Below are 18,546 nucleotides of genomic sequence, written 5' to 3' on the forward strand. Positions count from 1 at the left end.
GACCCGTTGTATATTTTCCCGTGCTTGGCACCGGTTTACATGTTGTCGCCTCCAATTCTGATTGGAGCATTGCGGTATTTGGGTTCACGATCGGTCAATTATTTATTCCGTTTTGGTTAGAAACCTGTCAATATTGAAAAACATGATACAGAACAGAAAAACTATATTCTTTAGTCAAATAGTCACCATGTTCAACACAAGAAAGATGACTAGAGAACAAAACTTTATTTTCGCCGCTGTTCGGCTCAAACCCCGGATTGACGACAAATTTATCAATTAAAATTGAGTTTGGGCTTGTTCCACAGAAGTACCAAACAAATGCAGATGTGTCTTAAGGGACCGAACGATCTGCAGAGATATATCTGTATCTGTTATGATAATAATTATTTTTTTGGTTAGCAATTAGCTTGTAGGTTCGGTGATTTTACTGGCGTCACGGTATCGCGCGTGACACTCGTCTCCTGACGTACATCTCGCGTTCATCATGCGGTCAACGCGTGTTTGTCGCGCGTTTTACCGTGATCACCAGAGGCAAGAATATGATTTTTTCCTGATTACAAATTTATCAATGAACTTTATTTTGTAAGCCACATTGAAACAGAACATGATAGGTTTTTGGAGTCAGCTGATTGAATGATAAGGTTAACAGTCGGTTTTCGTTGTTTCAAAGATATAGAGCTATTTAAATTAAGAATTAAAGAAGTATTGTTTATTTAAGTACCACGACGGTTTAGGGATGAAGCGCCAATTCGATGTAAATAACGTCGTGATACTATAAGATATAAAAAATATTAAACAGAGGATTTCTTTATCTTTAACAGTAAGGAATTCCAGAATGTACATTTTCGTTCAAATAACTATGAAGTTGTAAATATCAAAAAAATATCAATATGTTGGCAAAAAGAAAAGTGTTAATGTATTTTTAAAGCAGATTTGCAATAAAAGAAAGAGCAATCTAAAAACTTTGTAGTTGTAGGTCTTTTCCACCGAGATAAAGCCTCTCAGAATTTGCGTCACGCAAACACGAAACAGCGTGACGAGTTAGCCTCTTTTAGATCTGTACGGCTTTCTAAGTCAAGAATAACCAAAACTGTGAGGCGGGAAACAAATTGCTTTGTCAAACAGTTTCTAAACCCAGATCGTGCAAACCGTAGGCTAGGCTCCAAACTTAAAAAGTTTATACCTTTACAATACAGCCAACTAGATTAGTTTTGTGTTGTAGGGGAATGAGTCCTACCCCCTCCCTCCCCTCCCACCTTTCATTTAAAGACAGCACAAGGTTATAAAGACATCTTAAAGGAGCTACGTCACGGTTTGAGCATTCTGAAAAGTTTAGCCTAAATATTTCACGTTTGTCATTTGTATTCCGTTTTAATCTTCTCCATCCTTAACCATCCTTGTTCCTTTATGGTTTTTCTATCGTATTAAACTACCATTTTCAGGTTTCCTTCAATTTTAAGGTAAGTTTGCTCGTGGCCAAAAATACTCAAACTACTGTGATTGAGCTCTTTTAATGTTGCTTTAATTGTTTCATGAAAGAGACCATTGCTTAGCCAAATCAGAATTGTCAGGGAATTGGACTTGAAATTCATGCCGTGATGTGGGTACAAGTCCTTTTCCACTCTGACCACTGTCTGTGGTCTGCCACACTCATAAGCCTGCTCAAAAGGATATTCAAACACCCCTTGATAATTACTGTGCTCTAATGCTCAAATTATCCTTCTTTTTTTCCTACAACACCATGTGGGCTACCATGCTGAATGCAAACATAAAACTTGCCTGCCTCTCATTGACAAAGTGGCATTTTCATCAAGTGTTTTATTTGCAATCTCTCGAGGATATCATAAAAATAACTCTTAGATACTTTGAAATTTATATGATTTTATGTTTGAATACTTTTGCTCTAAAAAATTTGTTCTTCACACAGCAGTCCACTTTTGCAATATTTGTATCACTTCCATCAATATTACCAACTAAAGGTGTGTAAAATATTCAGTTTTCAGTGAAATCTTTGTTTTACAGACTAAATGTGATAGGGCTCCAAAGTTTTTACTCAATTATTAGTTGAGTAAGACATGACAGAGCTTTGGTGACAAAGTTTTGGCCTTAAAATTACAGTTCTGTCACTAGAAACTTTTCCCATTTCCAGTGGTAACAACGGGTGATTCCCATTATGCCAAAGATTCCGGAAATTTCAGTCGGAATTCAAATGAAAAGGTCTGTTTCGGTTTCTTCCCACTGGAACATTCTGGATAACCTCTGGAGGTGGTCCACTTATTTCAGCTGGAATATTCCGACCGAAATTTGCCATTCCATTTTTGACAAACTGGTTCTTTGATTAGGGAATTTGGAAAAGGAATAAAAAATGGCAAGAGCCATTCCTATTGGTTGACCCGGTTTAATCGCAAGATGTTGTTCCATTTTCCTTGGGTATTACCACTGATCTCTGACTGGTCAGTTTGGCATAATGAAAGCACCCAATATCAGCTAATTATATCAAAGGCCAACAGGTTGCCACTGAAAACGGAACCAGTTGCCCGTAACAAAAACACAATTTCAGTGTTAAAAAACAAGCTTGGTCAGAAGAGATATATAATTTTATTATCTGTTAAAAAATCTGTTAAAGTTTACCCTCTATTTGCATGCAAGCTTCTAAATTATTGACCCAGTTTTATCCTGCATGCTTTGTGACCATTCTTGCTTGGAAGAAAACTTTTTTTCTTCATCATGTCACCTGATCCAATAGTCTTGCCCTTCCATATTTTTCTCAACTTGACTTAAAATAATTCAGGAACTTTACAAGTTACTTGAGTACACAAGTTAAAATGTTCAACAATTTCATGTTTTAAAAATTCACCTAGACATGCAAAATATGCACCATGAAAATGGGTTTCAATAATAGATGACATTTCGTCTAAAAGAACTTCTCAGTTGACATAACATTCTACAGTTCAAGAAAATTATTATCCATACTTCCACAGAAGGGATTAAAATTTCCTGGGGGTGGGGGTTCTGTAAGACCAAAATATCTCAAGAAATGTAAAAAGCTTAATTGGAATTTCCAGAGGGGTGGGGGGTCTTAGAAAAAATCCCTTCTGTGGGGAAGGTATGGACATTTTCTGGAACTACACATTTGAAAAATCCAGTGTCTCTATATTGCTAATCATCTTCATCACTATCGGAGTCTCTGGTGTATGTCTGTCGCAATGAACTTTCCATAACATCATGAATTTTATTTTTTTTTCGTGGATCTTCTGTTAGTTCTGTTTTTACTGCACCAGCTTCTGCCAACATCCATTCTAATTCTATGAACAATAATAAAGACTAATGACATTCCTGGGACATGTGTTTGTGGAGGCACAGTAGCCTTTTGGTTAACACAGTGGACTCTAGATTAAGGGGTTCTGACCAGTAATTGTGTTCTTGAGCAAGACACTTTACTCTCACAGTGCCTCTCTGCACCCAAAGTATAATTGGGTAATGGAATTTTTTAATGCTAGGGGTAACCCTGTGATGGACTAGCATCCCATCGGGAAGGGTAGAAATACTCCTAGTTGTTTCAGAAACCAGGATAAGCTCCAGCAGTATGGAAAACTTGGCCTGATGCAGAGTTTACCTTAGCACATGTATTTACTGTCGGTGGACTATGCGTCAAGTGGTGTGGGTTTGAACCTAGGCATGGGTCACTGTGTTGTGGTCTTCAGTCGGGCAGTCATATACCTCTCACAGCTTTTCTCTACCCATGAGAATAAATGAGAATCTTAGCCAAGATAGCATGCGATGGACCCGGGCTTTATGGCCACATGGGTGTCCACATATCTGTGGTGTGACATGCGTGACTCTAAATACAGTCATGTGATTAGTGAGTCACGTGAACCATGGTGCCTCGTGGCGCAGCAGTTGTTGTCGAGCAAAACCCAAACTGGACATTAAAAGTTTTGTTGTAGTTTCAGCCCATAGCTCTGTGATTTCATTGTCATCACAACTCAACAATTTCCTGTGACTGTTTTTTATCATAATTGCATATTGCTTCATATATTGCATCAAATCACCCCATAGTGCACATTCTGGACAACCACTTTTCAAAATATCTTGGCTAAAAGCCTAGTTCAACTAGCATCCTATCCCAGGAGAGTAGCAAATTTTTCCCTTGTTGTGGATTTTCTTTCTGATGGGTGGTAACAAAATCCAGTGTAATTGTCATAGTTATCTGTCGCACCACTATGGATCTGATCATCCCAGTTTTGGAATCATGTGTACTAAAGACACCTGCAGTCGAGTGTCGATTAATAACCTCAATCGATACTCTTGATTGACCCTTGATTGACATCATGGTCAACAGTCGGTTGAGAGTAAACTAGTTTTTGATTAATGCATATGAGTTAATTGACACTCGGCTGACTATGGACTGACTGTTGATTGAGTGTTAACTGAGTATAATTGAGATGTTTATTGACTGTCGGTTGAGGGTCCATTGATGGTATCAATCAACACTCAAGAATGGATTAAGTACACATGATCCATGTATTCTATCTTCTTTGTCCTTGTAATGATAACCTACCTTCAATCTTAAGGTTCATTCCTCCAAACACAAGGGGTCCAACAAATTGCTTCTTCATGTCTTCTTCATGGTAGATAAATATCGTTGGTAGATGTCTGTCTGGATAGTTTGGTATACATGTGGTTGACACACTCTTTAGGAATTTTGTAGATGGAAATTCCATTGCTAGACGAGCGAAGTATTGGTTTATTAATGTACACAAGGGTATACTACTTCAGGTCAAGGAAAAATCAAATTTAGATAAGTAATTTGTGAAAACTAAAGTTAATGATGTATAGAAGAATCTGACAGCATAAAAACGGAACGACACACCAAGTCAGCATTAACTTCCTACATCCTGTAAGACAAGGTTGCATTATCTAAATAATTCACTGGGTTATTATGTTCACATGGAGATGCTAGGGTTACATTTTTTAAGGTTACTTCCCACCTTCCCAGGTGCCCTTTGGGAAAAAATTGTACGTGTGCCAGTTTCAATAAAACTGCAACAAACCATATATCATAAGAAAGCTTAATTAATGTACTTTTTCAAAAAAATTACGATTTTAGCAATGTTTTCCTTTTGGAAGTGTCAGGAGGCAGTAAGGCGTGAAATGACCGAGGGTTCTTCTAGTGATTTTATATACAATTAGTTTTAGTTAGTTTATTGTAATCATATAGTAGATTAACTTAGTAATAGTTCTAGTTAGCAATTAATTAAATAATTAATTTTATTGTAAATCTAGGAATTGTAATCTAAACATTTTAATCGTAATTTTAAATTTTTAGCAAAGTTAAATTTAAATACACGACCCCACAAGCTTTTAGCTTTAATTATTATCGTGTTTAAATAAAGTTTATCTATCCATCTATCTATCTATTGAATTTATTGGGTATTGGATTCCGCAGTATGAGCAAAATGGCTGCACAGTCTTATTCACAAGGCATCAATCAACAAATGTGCGTCGGGCTTTTTTGATACTCTGATTGGTTGTCTAGATATCCACATCTAAAGTTGGAGTAGCTAAAAATATGCGAGACGTGTTGCGTAAATGGATACCACGGGAAAAATGTGTTAAATATCAAAATTTCCCGACACACTTTGGTTTGTCATTATCTCTGGAATGTTCTGGTGAAATTTCATGACAGTCCGTCAAATCTGCATGCCCGATAAATTCACTCAAAGTGGATGTATTCCTCCAAAAATCAAATGCGCGATTTTAGCTTGTAAAGGTTCGTAAACAACTCGTGCCACACGCAGAGATTATCACGCCTAATAAAACAGCAAACCAATGGAACAAAAGGACCTTCTAGTGTCTATGACACTAAATCAAGAATTTCTGGGAAAAGCATTGCATTGCAATATGTTTTTTATCTCGCACAATTCAGGAAGACGATGTCCAGTCCTTGCAACTTCTTCAAAGCTTACCCCTTCGCTTTGACAAAAGCTGCAAGTGACTCGACCAGCAAGCTATCGATTGAGCTCATCTCTATTGACAATGCTCCAGTGTTTGGGACCGTTCGTGTAGCATTATTCTTTTTCTTCATCGCTTCTGCTAGATTCCGACAAAGAGTCTTGTTCGCAACCTGCACTGAAGTTGACTTTGATATTTAAGCCACTTGCTCCAACGATATTCGAATGCTCTGGATATTCAGCAGATGCTGAAACTGTCAAAGGTGTTTGGCCAAACCAAGAGCCTTTGTCGCTTTTGGCCAGGTTTTTTTCTTTCCTTGACAAAATGGAGCTTTTTCTTTCTTCTTTGGGCTGGTTTTTTTGTTTTCTTTACCCAAGGACTTTTTTCTGCTTTTTCTGCCATAGGAATTAGCGTAAAGAGCTTCTACGTGGGAATTTTTGTCAATAAATGTAAACAAAAATATTCAAATGACATGAAATACAAGCGATGAGCGTTTGCTGTGAAAACTTCCCCAGGCGTCTTGCCTGTTGACAAGATTATGATGCCTTCCTAGTTTATTAACTTTATTTGAAAATAAATGTTTTCTAAATAACTTGGCCGCTTTTTGAGATTTTTAATGTTTTTCTTTTGGAAACACTACATAAAATGATGAACTTAAATTTTGTCAAATAAAAGAAAAAACTATTTTTTTGGCCTCTGAAGGTGGGAAGTAACCTTAAGTTGTCGTAGTGCAATGTTACGTGTTATAAACGGAAGTGGCAAGTAATTGGCTCAGTTCTTAGATGTTCACACAAACACACAAATAGCGTCAAGACTCTTGGTTCATTTTTGAGTTTTCAGCCAAAGTGTACATTGTTTTCAATTTAGGGAGGTAATGAAAAGGTAACAAAAGTAGTAAACCTCTAAGAATGCTTCTTATGTGCATTGTGTATCTGGAAAATTCTTAGCAGTAGGCAACATGCCCAGGCCTACTCTATGGCGGTTTCCGTCACTCTAATGTGCTTACAGAGAACCCTGACAAGGATACCCAGATTTGTAGAGATGTAAAACAACCCAGACTCCTTTTCCAGCTTTGTTGACCTCCTCCACATAGTCCTGAGCAGAAATCTCCCTGACGTCACCAAATTTAGATGCTTGTTGTAATTTCTGCATCTCTGCCATCCTTTGTTGCCTTCAGAAAATACAATTTGTAGAGTCAGTTTCCAGGAGATCCGATCCAATTCTTAACAGAGCAGTATTTATTGAATATCAGGCTAGCAGCTTAGTGGCTACTCTTTGGAGAGTGAGTAGAAAATTAAAGAGAGAACAAAGATTACTTTAGATGCTTGAAGGAAAGAAATTAGTTTTTGCACATTAAAAATTTGTCCTAAGAGTCAGTCTGAAAACACTTCTATCTGGGTAACCCGAAAACACTGACCCCCAGTCCGCGGCCTACCCTATGGACCGGTCCATGGACTACCCCTACAGACCCCCTCTACGGACCACCCTAAAATAGTGTAAAAATAATAAATAAATATTTCACTTATGGGTTGTCTAATAGATTCAAACTTGTGTCGGTGATTTTTTGAGTGTTACACTGTGCAAATGTAACAGACTTGGGTTTTTAACACCCCACCCCCCTTCCCCCCAAAAACTTACCTAAAAGCTGTTTTCAGCGTAAGGAGATGCCGATGGTAAGAAGGAAAGTTCTTACCTTCCATTTGTGGCTCAATCTGGCTATGGAAGATATATTTTTAGGCCGTTTATTCTTGTTTGTGTCTGTTATTCCACTGAGTGAATTGTGACGCTTGGAACGAGTTCACGAGCCCACGGGAGGATGGGCTGAACAAAATGGCAGAGGGGAAAGGGCACAAATTTCGAGGCTTCCCGGAGGCTTCCCCATACACGTCTTTCTTATACTTTATGGCCAAAGCAAAGGAAATGGCAATGTGTAATTATATAAATTGTACTCGAGCCTGAATCCAGGTCTGCCATTTGCACAATGTAACGTTCGCAATTTTGCTGTCATGAGTAATTTATTAGACAACTCGCAACTGAAATGTTTTTTATTATTTTTATTATATTTTGGGGGGTGGTCCGTAGAGGGGGTCCGTAGGGGGAGTCTGTGGACCGGTCCATAGGTAGTCCGCGGACCAGGGGTCAGTGTTTTCGGGTAACCCCTTCTATCTGTAACAAACAACACAATTTACAAAATGATGTCTGCCCTTTCTAAACCAACTCCTACTTTCCATTAAGTTAAAAAGCTTAATTATAGTGATGTGTAACATCACTATAACTATTAACAGAAGCATATCACCTACTCTAGGTCATATGCTTCGAATTCTGCTAATAATAATCACTATATAACAACGGTAAATATATGTTAATAAGGTTTCTGAATTCAAAGCATGATCCGTGTTCAACATTCAGTGTTTCTGTATTCAAATATCCATCACAGTATAAATTTCCATTAAATTCTAAATAAATCAAATAATACTGAAAAGTGTGAAAATAACATTTGAAGAAATGTAAGGAAGCCAGTAGGGAGAAATGACATTTTGAGCATGAGACTGAAAGGTCCACGATTTTTACCTTATATGGTAAAACATTCTCATCGGACTCAACTCGTTGCTGAAAGGGATGTAAACTGTAAACTATTTGTAAAATTATTTTTCTGACCTAAATTGTAAAAGAACACGTTCGTCTTCTTCATCTTCTAGTTCTTCTAGCTCGTCTAACGTCATATCTTCGTAAGCTTTCACCACATCTCCTGTCTTTCTCTGGACTGTCTCTTCCAGCAGATTTATAAGTTGATCTTCAGTAACTTCGCCTTCTTTCGTATTCTCTGGCAATATGCCGTGTCTTCGTAGGGCATCGTTCCATTGCGTATCTTCGTTTGGATTCTGCATTGCTAATTCTAGTGGTCCTGAAATCCTCAATGTAGCAAGAAATCAAAGAATATATTCCCTCAGTCTTCCTACAGCTTTCACTGACGGTTTTACTCACTTCTTCGAGTTTGACAGAAAATTAGTTACTGGTCAGCAGTTGTTCGGCCTCTCAATAGATGTGTTATGTCAGCCTCACCAAACATCCTCACTGTTGAAGCATCATTTCTTCACACGTACACTGACTTCAAGAACGATCTTAAAAGCGTCGAAAATTGCGCAACCTCTGAAAGGCTCCAGGAATGAGGAAAAAGCATCTTAAGCTCAATTTATAGGAAGTAATTTAAGCAAATTGGACCAACCGTGAAGCCTGTCACGCGGAGTAAATTCCATATGTGCCACAGGATACCCAAGAGGTCAAATTAATCCTGGGAGTGTAGTCCTTGTATTTCGCACAAATTTATTCCTTCCTCTAACTCTTACGTTTAATCTAGAAACACTGAAAATATTATCAAGAATTTTTAACTGATACAGAGACCAAAAACAAAGGTTACTCTTATCATATATAGTGGCGGACTGGAGGGAGATGTGAAGCTCTTTTAAAGTGCCACTGAAACGAAATTTTTGTATGTGAGATTTTTGCTTAGTAATAAAGTTTCAACCTTACTTGGAAACGCTGCAATTTTTTTTTTCGCATACGGTAAGCGAAAACTACTTTTTCAGCCGTTCGAAGTTGGCTGGTTAAGCCCAAAATTGGCGGCCATTTTGGCGCGGCCAAAACAGCCTAGTGACGTCACTGGTTGTATTACTCTCATGCCGCGCTGAAAATTTAGAGTGATTATGGGAGAAGAGATCACTGTTCGAAGCCCCCCAAAAAAACATCTTAAGGACATCTCAGAGCTGTAAAGCAGATAATAACAGTAGCCTTAGACGTGAAGAGGTCGAGAGTCGATCCTGGGGCTTTCCAGTCTATTTAATTGGATATTTGCAGGATATTTTATGTAAGCAAGCAAACGAGTGGGAGTTCTTAAATCGCAAAATGATCGGGACTTTTGGTGAAATGGCCAGCACTCAATTAAACAATATCTACACTCATAAAGTAAAAAAGACATGAAAAAAAGAGAAAGCGGCTTGTGAAAATATTATCCGGACTGCTGCTGCACGAATAGGAGCAACAACGCTTCGAGTTTTCGAGTCGCTTCGCTTGGAGGAAACCGGACGCTTTGTGAGTTTCACAGTGGACGAGATTGTGCCACAGTGACCTTTAGTCTAGTTGCATCTGCTACATCCTACAAGTTATCACGACAGCAACAATTTAAGAAACCCTCTTCTTTTATATGAGGGAGCGAATTTAAACTATAAAGGTAAACTAAGCTGCCATGACCGTACAGGTATGTTTTCAGGAAACGAGAGAAAGCGTGACAATGTCGGCGGCGAAAGTCATATATGCAAATTAGCCGTTCAAATTCTGTTTAATACGTGACCTTCGAAAGGAGTGTAAACTAGTGACGTTTTAACGAATTGTTTTGAACTTGGATACTATTAAATGAAGATCATAGACATAAGTATGTGCTAAAGAACTCAAAGTAATCCATCGGCCGTGAAATATTGCAATTGGGAGATACGTGTAAAAGAGAAGCGAAATTCCCGCTTTGTTTACACTGATACGTATGCGGCGATAAAGCAAACCCTGCTGCAGATCACAATTTTTCAAAGATACATTTTGTCTACCACAAGAACTCTCACTTATTAGTATCATAAAAAGATGCCCTCTGTGTGCAAAGAAGTACTCGACTCAAAGCTTGTGGACCGTTAATAACTTCGTGATTGTGCGGATGGCTGAGCGCTTACGGCTTTTAATGCAGTAAAGTTGCCGAGGATATATTCGAACCTTGTTAATAGACCTTAAGTAAACGTGAGAATCCAAATTTCAGAACCAGGCTGAAAACAGACGACGAAATATCGTGTTTAGGCTTCAGGACGTGATATAAAAGTTGCCACACTCGTCTTCGAAATCTCCAATCGAGTACTCAAGATGTTCGAAAAGTATACTGAGCTGTTCTAATCTGTAGCATATATTTTGGTGAATCTACACTCTCTGGCGCCCTCCAACGTTTATGATGTGTATTTCCTGTCAAGGCTGGACACAAATTAAAAGGTAGAAAACTAGTAGGTATTGACAATATGAAAAATAGACTTGAATAAATCAAGTGAAAACAAGAGAGAATCTATAGCGCTTCTTGCGTTAATACAACCAGTGACGTCACAAGGTCCTTAAACTCGGTTCCAGAGCCCGGACACAGTTTTGCTCCAAAAAGTCGATTTCAACAGCTAAAAAAACCACTTTCCGTTATGATTTGACAGAAATAAAGTTCACCATTACTTTAAGCACGTTTGAAACTATAGATTGGGATAATAAAACAGAATACGAAAATTTCGTTTCAGTGGCACTTTAAGGGTCTCAAAATTGCGATCTCAGGAGTTTAAAGTTGGAGATTTTGTGGTCATTTCTTAGCGTTTTCTCCCGTTTTCAGTTGGTAAGGGCCGAGGGCTTTTCTAACAGGAGGGGGGGAGGGTGGGGTCTGGTTTTAACCTGATAGGACTTTGGACTCATTTCATCTCTTCGGACCTTGTACACGATCGCTCAGGGATTAAGAAGTTCAACCCTCAGTGTACGTGCTCACCTTTGGCGAAGTCTCTTTACAGTACGAGAATTGGCTCTTGTATCCTACCATTCACTGACAGTTTATTTGATAAGATTTACGTCATCAGTCTTGTGACATAAGGAACTTATACGAAGGCCGGAGGTTGCAGACTTGATCGTCGTATTTTCCCTTTCTCATTATGGTTGTTTTCTTACATAGCTGTGGTAACTGTACTGTCTAGTCACTGTCTTCCAGTTAGGTTCCATTATCAGGCGTCTAGGAAATATAATTGACACAGTAACCACTGAGTAATGAAAAAAATCTGCTGCGAAACAAATGAAGCTTCATAAGATTTGATAATCTGCGTCTCGTTTGTTCTCATTATAATACACTGATAGTGTCTGATATACTGAAGGCCAACAAAACTCACACTTATCAAACAGAAGATAGCTAGTGCTCCGTCAGATATAAGAAAATAATTCCCACTTTGACCTCAAACGTGCAATATTGTCGTAGAAAACATAGACACACCATCTTTTATTTGCTTTAGAATAGAGCACGAAAAAGCGAAAATATTTACATCCGAGAATGGGTGGTAATGCACTTGCAACACAGCGTGCGGGACATACGTGCATGCTCTATGATTTCCAACCGGACGTCTATGAAAAAGGAAAAAGTAATAATGCACGTTCAGCTCCAGTAGAGGGTGCATAGCAGTTATGTTCCAAATCCAATAGTCTCTTCCCCATTAAAAGAGTGGAAAATTTGCTAAGCGTTCATCGTAAACCAGTTACTATAGTGTTGACGGGTCACTTAATGACGTTGAACTGAACGATAAACCGGATCGGTGGCGGAAAGATGACCAAAATATCAGTAAAGCGAGGCTCTTTTGTTGTCCAAGTTAAATGCTTTATAATCTGCATTTCGCGTGAGTGTGGTTACAGACAAATGATATGATAATCAGTTTGATGTACCTATAATTGCTACTGTACCTCCCTTTTCCAATGCGGCAAATGTTTCGCCGACAAGACAGAGCGCCGCTTTAGGCGCACGTGTCTGTAGCCCGGGAAGAGTACCGGCACAGAGACACTTGTGTTTCTTACTTGTTCAACTCTCAGTTTATAACTGAAACAAGAAGTGCTTTTGCTTGGCTGGTGAAACAAATGTTTCTTAGACTCGACTCGTACAAAGAATAGCATTAAATACAGAGACCTTGTTGATACACCTTGATCAGTACTACCACGCGAAATACTTCCACTAATAAAAGATTGACGCTGGTGAGCTTTAATTAATATCCCGTCTCAGTGTTAAGCGAAAGGGAAATGGTAGGCGTATCCGTTCAAATAATCGCAAAGAAAAGGAAATAGTCGATAAAGTTGAAATCACGCAATAACTCATGGAAGACATGGAAGATCAGGATTTACACGATTCTTTTGATGTCTCAGAGACAACGTGTTTGTGACTGTCTGCATGTATTGCTTGGACCTGTGCACGTAGTTGCAATTATTTCTCGCTCTATGGTCATGAAATGATCTGACCTTTTTTAAACAGTTAGTCATCGAGTCTTCCCTACTGATTTAAAACTTAAATGCGTTGAAGAGAAATATTTTTTTTCCTTCCGAGTGATGGCACACAGGTATCTCGGTTCATACATTGACTGATCTATGTGTGTGGTGTAAGTTGTCTATTCTTCTGCCAGAATTTTTGTCAGCTTTTTAAAAACTTATTTTGGTTGCACGGGTACTCTGAAAATAGAATGAGGTAAATTCATGTCAGTAAATTCAATATTTCCACTAGTGGAACACCATTAGCCTTGTCAGTTTATTACCGGTAGCTTATCTAAGTGTAGCTCTGTTCCCCTTGAAGACTCGTTCGTGGAGAACTAGTAAGTCGGCCATTACTTGTCCGTTATTCGGCTTTTTCCGTTCCGAAGCTGGTCTTGTATTTTAAATTTTGTTCTTCATGGTTTGAGTAAGTTCTGGTATGTGTATCTCCTGCCTTTGAGATCGAGAGATCGGAAAACTGATAGCTAAAGAGCCTTCTTTTCGCACGTTGTCAATGGCACCTTATGGCCCTCTGCCCCGGGCCCTCCGCGCGTCGCTTTCCACATTCCGCCAGCGAGTACTGTCAAAAGACTTTAATCTGTTCTCGTTCTGTGCGTAACTTCTGCTCCGGTTTAATTTAGATACATTACATGGAAATTAATTGGAACCATTTTATAACACACACATAATCCAGTATAAGTTATGAACGGGAAATGACGGCAGACTTTTATTTCGTGCAGTTCCTAAGAAGATTTTCAGTTCGAATGTTTTTACAATTCTTACGTATCTTTGACCTCTATGACTTCCACGCTGCGTTCATCCACGTATTCCATATGTTCCGAAAAGTCTTTCAATTGAATGCGAAGAACGTTTTGAAGACGTAAGAACCGTTCAAAGAAAATTTTTAAAGCACTTAAAATTGTATACCTTAATTCCTTTACAGATTAAATATTGAGGAGATCGGAGCATATCCTGTTTCAAATGTTTAACTTAAATAAAAAGGAAACTCTTAGTCTTGAAATCGTTAAGCTCAAAACTTTAAGATAAAGGGTCGTAAAAGTTCAGCATGATATCTGATCACTGAAGGACTCAGGAATTATAAATATCCAACTGCAGGGTATCCACGTGGCTTTAAATTATGGTTAAATTCAGTTAGACTTTAATTTACCTGATCTCTCCGTAACTCGGAATTAAATGTGAAAAAATGAAAAAATGACATTATAAATTACGTGACGAAGCCGAGAATGAGTGAAGGAATTTTATAATTGAAGCTAATAACCTGGCTATAATTCTTGAACATACGTCAATTGAGGTTATTTGTTCAAAATACAGATTATCACGATGTCAAGAGATCAATAACGCTGATCACGGAAGAATTCAATTAAACAAACGCAATTTTTTAGCTGGATATTTAAGGATTATCTAACTTTTTGGACGAGGGTGGGCGAGGTGGCGCCAGTTATTCTGACAACTATATTTTTGACTGAAATATTTGTTTTCCACCATCAGGATCTGCCAAAAAATAAAAGATCGTTCCACTGTCAAGATCGCAAGAGTAGCAAGTTTTATTCCTTTGATTGATAATTGAGCTGTCTTGCCCCATACCCCCTTCCCAATCGACACTTTTCCTAGACGAGTTTGGGAGTAATAGCCTAACCCCCACCCCTTCCCACTCCTCCTCCGATAAAAAAACTGGAGAATGTGACTTGATAACCTCGACTCTTTTGCATGACTCGAGGATTTTCAAAACTGTTGTAATTAGTCCGAGCTAAACGATCAATGGTTACTTCATTAACTCGTCTGATCACTTCTCTGGTTCATCTAACTGATTTGATTTGATTGTTTAAATAGTATTTTGGTCTACGTGCGTTACACAGAGCCCAAGTCGACATGGACCGCAACCTTCCTTGCTTTCATCTTTCCACTCTAACTAAAAGATTGAAAATGTTTGCGTGATTATCAGTACTGGACGTGACTATTCAGTGAACAATATTGGCACAAATGTAGCCCGTAAAAATATTTTCTTTCTCTTCGTTTCCTGAAAGCGCTATCGTGCAAAGAACCTGATACGGTGCAGCTGTGAATCGACGGCGCGTGGATGGGCGCGTGGTCGGGTGCGTGTTAAAATGATACGCATGCGTCGTGGCCCAAAATCGTGCTAGAACTTTGCTCCCTCAACACAACAGAATTTTTACCGCAAAAGAAAAAAAAATCCGTCCTCCTTGTTTATCTTTTGGCTGCTTCCTTAGTAGGCTTAGGGGGTCGGGAACAGTAAAGTTTTTTTTTTCTTTAGTTTTCCGGGAAAGAGGGCCGGATAAATGTTTCGGTACTGTTCAGAACTACCAGCACACCATACTCGATATGTTTCAAGGGCCAGCGGAAAAAGTTGTGATATTTTTAAAATTCCTCTTTTTTATTATTAAGGCCATTTCAGGTCCGTGAACCGGGAATACTGTTTGATGGTGTACGTATCGTTTTATCGGCTTTCATTTCAAGTCCTTCTAGAAACATTTTGCAAAACAATGGTCTTGCCGGTATCTTCAGAACTAGAAACTTCTCTGCTTAATCACACGTTGTGTAAATACTTGTCTTGTTTTGAAATCTCTTTGTTTGTTTTGCGGCTTTTGTAGTTAAATCGCGGAATCACAAACTTAGCCAGAAAAATGCTATAAGCTTTTATTGTGTGAATCACCGCACGGTGATCCCAGATGGGGAATTATTTGTAATTCGATTCCCATGGTCTCGTCTTTGTACAAATGATCCTTTTATACCGGTGATGAGCAACGCTCCAAAAACGAAACGCTTTCTTTAACTTCTTGAACAACAAACTTTTGTTGAATGGGATTTTGCGATCGAAAATACAGTGTTTTCAATTGCAGAGACGGAATTCGCTAACTTGATCTTTCCAACGGTCCACATGTGATGTTGCTCAGTTGCACTGTGAAACGTGCTCAAATTCGTTTCACGTGTTTTTGCTCCAGTTCACTCCACCTTGGCAAGTGAACATGTCAGGATCTTGCTCAATAGGAAGTTTTACATTTGACACGCGACCGGATCGCAGCTACCCTCAGAAGAATAAAATTCTTATAAAGTTCATGTTCTTGCCCAATCTATATCGAGGAATTTGGATTTTCTCAACACCTCTTTCATCTCCTCCGGTGCAATCAAATTATTATATTTACAAATACAAATTGAACAAGTTTCTTTCGAGGTGGTTACCGGTTTATCGGTGACATTTCTTATCAGCACATGCTGATTAATGGACGCTAAATGGTGTTAAGTTCCGTTCGTAGAGTCGATTGTGGTTATCACTTTACAGGAAATTACGTCAATCTTGTTACAACATGATCCGTATCGTGCTATAAAAGACGGTTTGGTTTAGAAGGGTACTTCAGTTTGTAAATATTTCTTGTCTAATTGAGACCTCCTTCCTCGACACTGACGGTGAAGAAAACTGTACATTCAAGAATGATGACTGAGGAACCCGCCGTTACTCACACGTCGCCGCCGTTAAATCACAGATCACAAATCGAAGGATCTCGAATCACAAGGCTCTATTCTTTCCAAGAGTTGGTGTTGGAGTACAGTGCTGTTGTGATAGTGCTAGGCTGTTTTTTCCTCATTTCCATCTCTTCAAGACTACTCAAACAAAACAACTGCTACGAATGTCTGTCAGAACTTTGCTAGAAGCTCAAGAGGCCGGAATGAAGATCAGTAGTGGAAGAGACGTTTCAATTTGAAAACTGTGCGAGACTGAGTGTTACGCTCACCGACAACATTTGCCGCAAAGGCGAAGAATTGAAGAATGCTGCGCTAATCCGTTTTCTCTGGATACCGGGAAAACTTAAGAAAACCTGGCACTCACAGCAAATTAAAGGCTAACAACAGAGGAAGAGTTACCATGCGAGAGAACAATTAATTTTTACATGAAGAGTTTGAATGTAAATCGTCAACCGGCTTTCGTTTGACCTTAAGGCCAATAGTGTAAACTTGGTTAATACAAGAACAGTTTTCTCTTGTTGTAAATACCCGATTAGAAGACAAAACATTTCGTTGTATTTGTATGTTTAAAGAGATTATCGGCTCAAACACCCACGCTGTTGTTTGTAGTTATCGGTGAGGCACTGAGTTAGTTACGGCGAAATGATATGTGTTTGCTTGTGGAGTTCCAAACTGGGCAGTTTTAACACCAATCAGCAAAGATACATTTTTAATTGTAGTTTATTTATGTTAATGATGTTTAATGTAAAAAAAAGACATTCTATGTTAGTTGTATTTAACAGAAAGAAACGAAATGTACAAAAAAAATGAATTAAATTATTTCTTCAAAACTTAAATGCAGTGTTTCCCATTAGTCAGTTTAGCGTAAATCTAAATGTACGTCAATGTCTTTTTTTTGCCGCATAAAAGTCCGATGATCTCACAGGATCTCAGTCACATATTTGTACAAAAACAAGCTTTAAAAGGAGGTTTGACAAGAGAAAAAAACGTGGCGGAAAAATGTAATAATTAGTTCCGTTCTACGCCCTTACACATCATTTCCGCTGCATAAACGGTTACTTTCGTTACCTTCGCAACCGAAGTAGTGTAGGAAAATTAAATTGCATCAGGTCATAAAATGGGATTTTGTGGGAGACGCGCGCGGTTGCCAGCTAGTGTCAACTGGATTCCGGATCAACAGATCCCGGGGCCGTTCCGCGCATGGGCAAAACATTTCCCATATCCAGGGTCGTTCTTTTGAGGTAGTGGAAATTTGTTTAGCAAGACGCTATCCTCTCATATTTTCTCTCTGAGCCTAAATTAGCGGATTGTGGCGAATAAGCAGATCTGAAAAATGACAGAAACAATACACCCCTGGTTGCATCATAGTACAAAAAGCAGCTTTCTATTTAATCGAGGTTGTTGATTAGTCTTCAGGCTTCCTGGATCAATAGGAATTAAGTTTGAAGGGGATTTTTAAAAGGCTAACAGCGCAATACGCAAAAAGCTATTCGCTGCGCAATTATCTTCATAAATGGATCAAGCTAAGATTGACCAATATGCAGCGGAAAATTAAAGGGAATTACAAAACTCACAGTTTGTGTCAAGCTGGAAGATCGATTTATAAAAGCTGAAAATGGCAATGATACATTTCATCTTCCAAGCTAAATTTGAAGGTGATAAACCCTCGAGGCGCCGCTGTCAGCATCCAGAGATTGCGCAAAACGTTTTGTTCATAGTATTCCAAGATAACTATTCAGAGCATCTTGGTATTGCCCAAGGGCGCTTGTTAACAAAGCATGTATTGACCGCTCAAGTTAAATAAAAGTTAAAAGAATCAACAAGATGTTGCAATTTCTGTTCTATTAAATGGTTCTTTCGTTCAGACTTTGCATGACCGCTAGCCACCAATAGACTGAGAGAGCGCACAATGAAATACGTAGGTCACGAAAATATATCTACCCAATCAGGTCATGGTTTGCTAGTATACTAGGCCGCCATAGTGTGAGACACGTAAATCACAACATAGCTCCTTACAGTGACAGAACACTGAGTAAT

At 38.7% G+C, this 18,546-nt stretch overlaps 1 protein-coding gene across 1 annotated transcript; it reads right to left on the reverse strand.

Annotated features, from left to right (window-relative positions):
* Nucleotides 1-1,803: 1,803 nt before the first annotated feature.
* LOC145494455 (phosducin-like protein 3) lies at nucleotides 1,804-8,948 on the reverse strand. The gene is made up of 4 exons (XM_081473926.1): nucleotides 8,614-8,948; nucleotides 6,983-7,126; nucleotides 4,562-4,770; nucleotides 1,804-3,305 (listed from the first exon to the last, which is right to left on the reverse strand). Exons 1-4 carry the CDS (start codon nucleotides 8,841-8,843, stop codon nucleotides 3,160-3,162), a joined length of 729 nt encoding a protein of 242 aa, XP_081330052.1. The 5' UTR covers nucleotides 8,844-8,948; the 3' UTR covers nucleotides 1,804-3,159.
* Between the last annotated feature and the right edge of the window lie 9,598 nt (nucleotides 8,949-18,546).

This window comes from Orbicella franksi, chromosome 8 (assembly GCF_964199315.1).
Source record: "Orbicella franksi chromosome 8, jaOrbFran1.1, whole genome shotgun sequence".
In the NCBI taxonomy this organism is placed as follows: domain Eukaryota; kingdom Metazoa; phylum Cnidaria; class Anthozoa; order Scleractinia; family Merulinidae; genus Orbicella; species Orbicella franksi.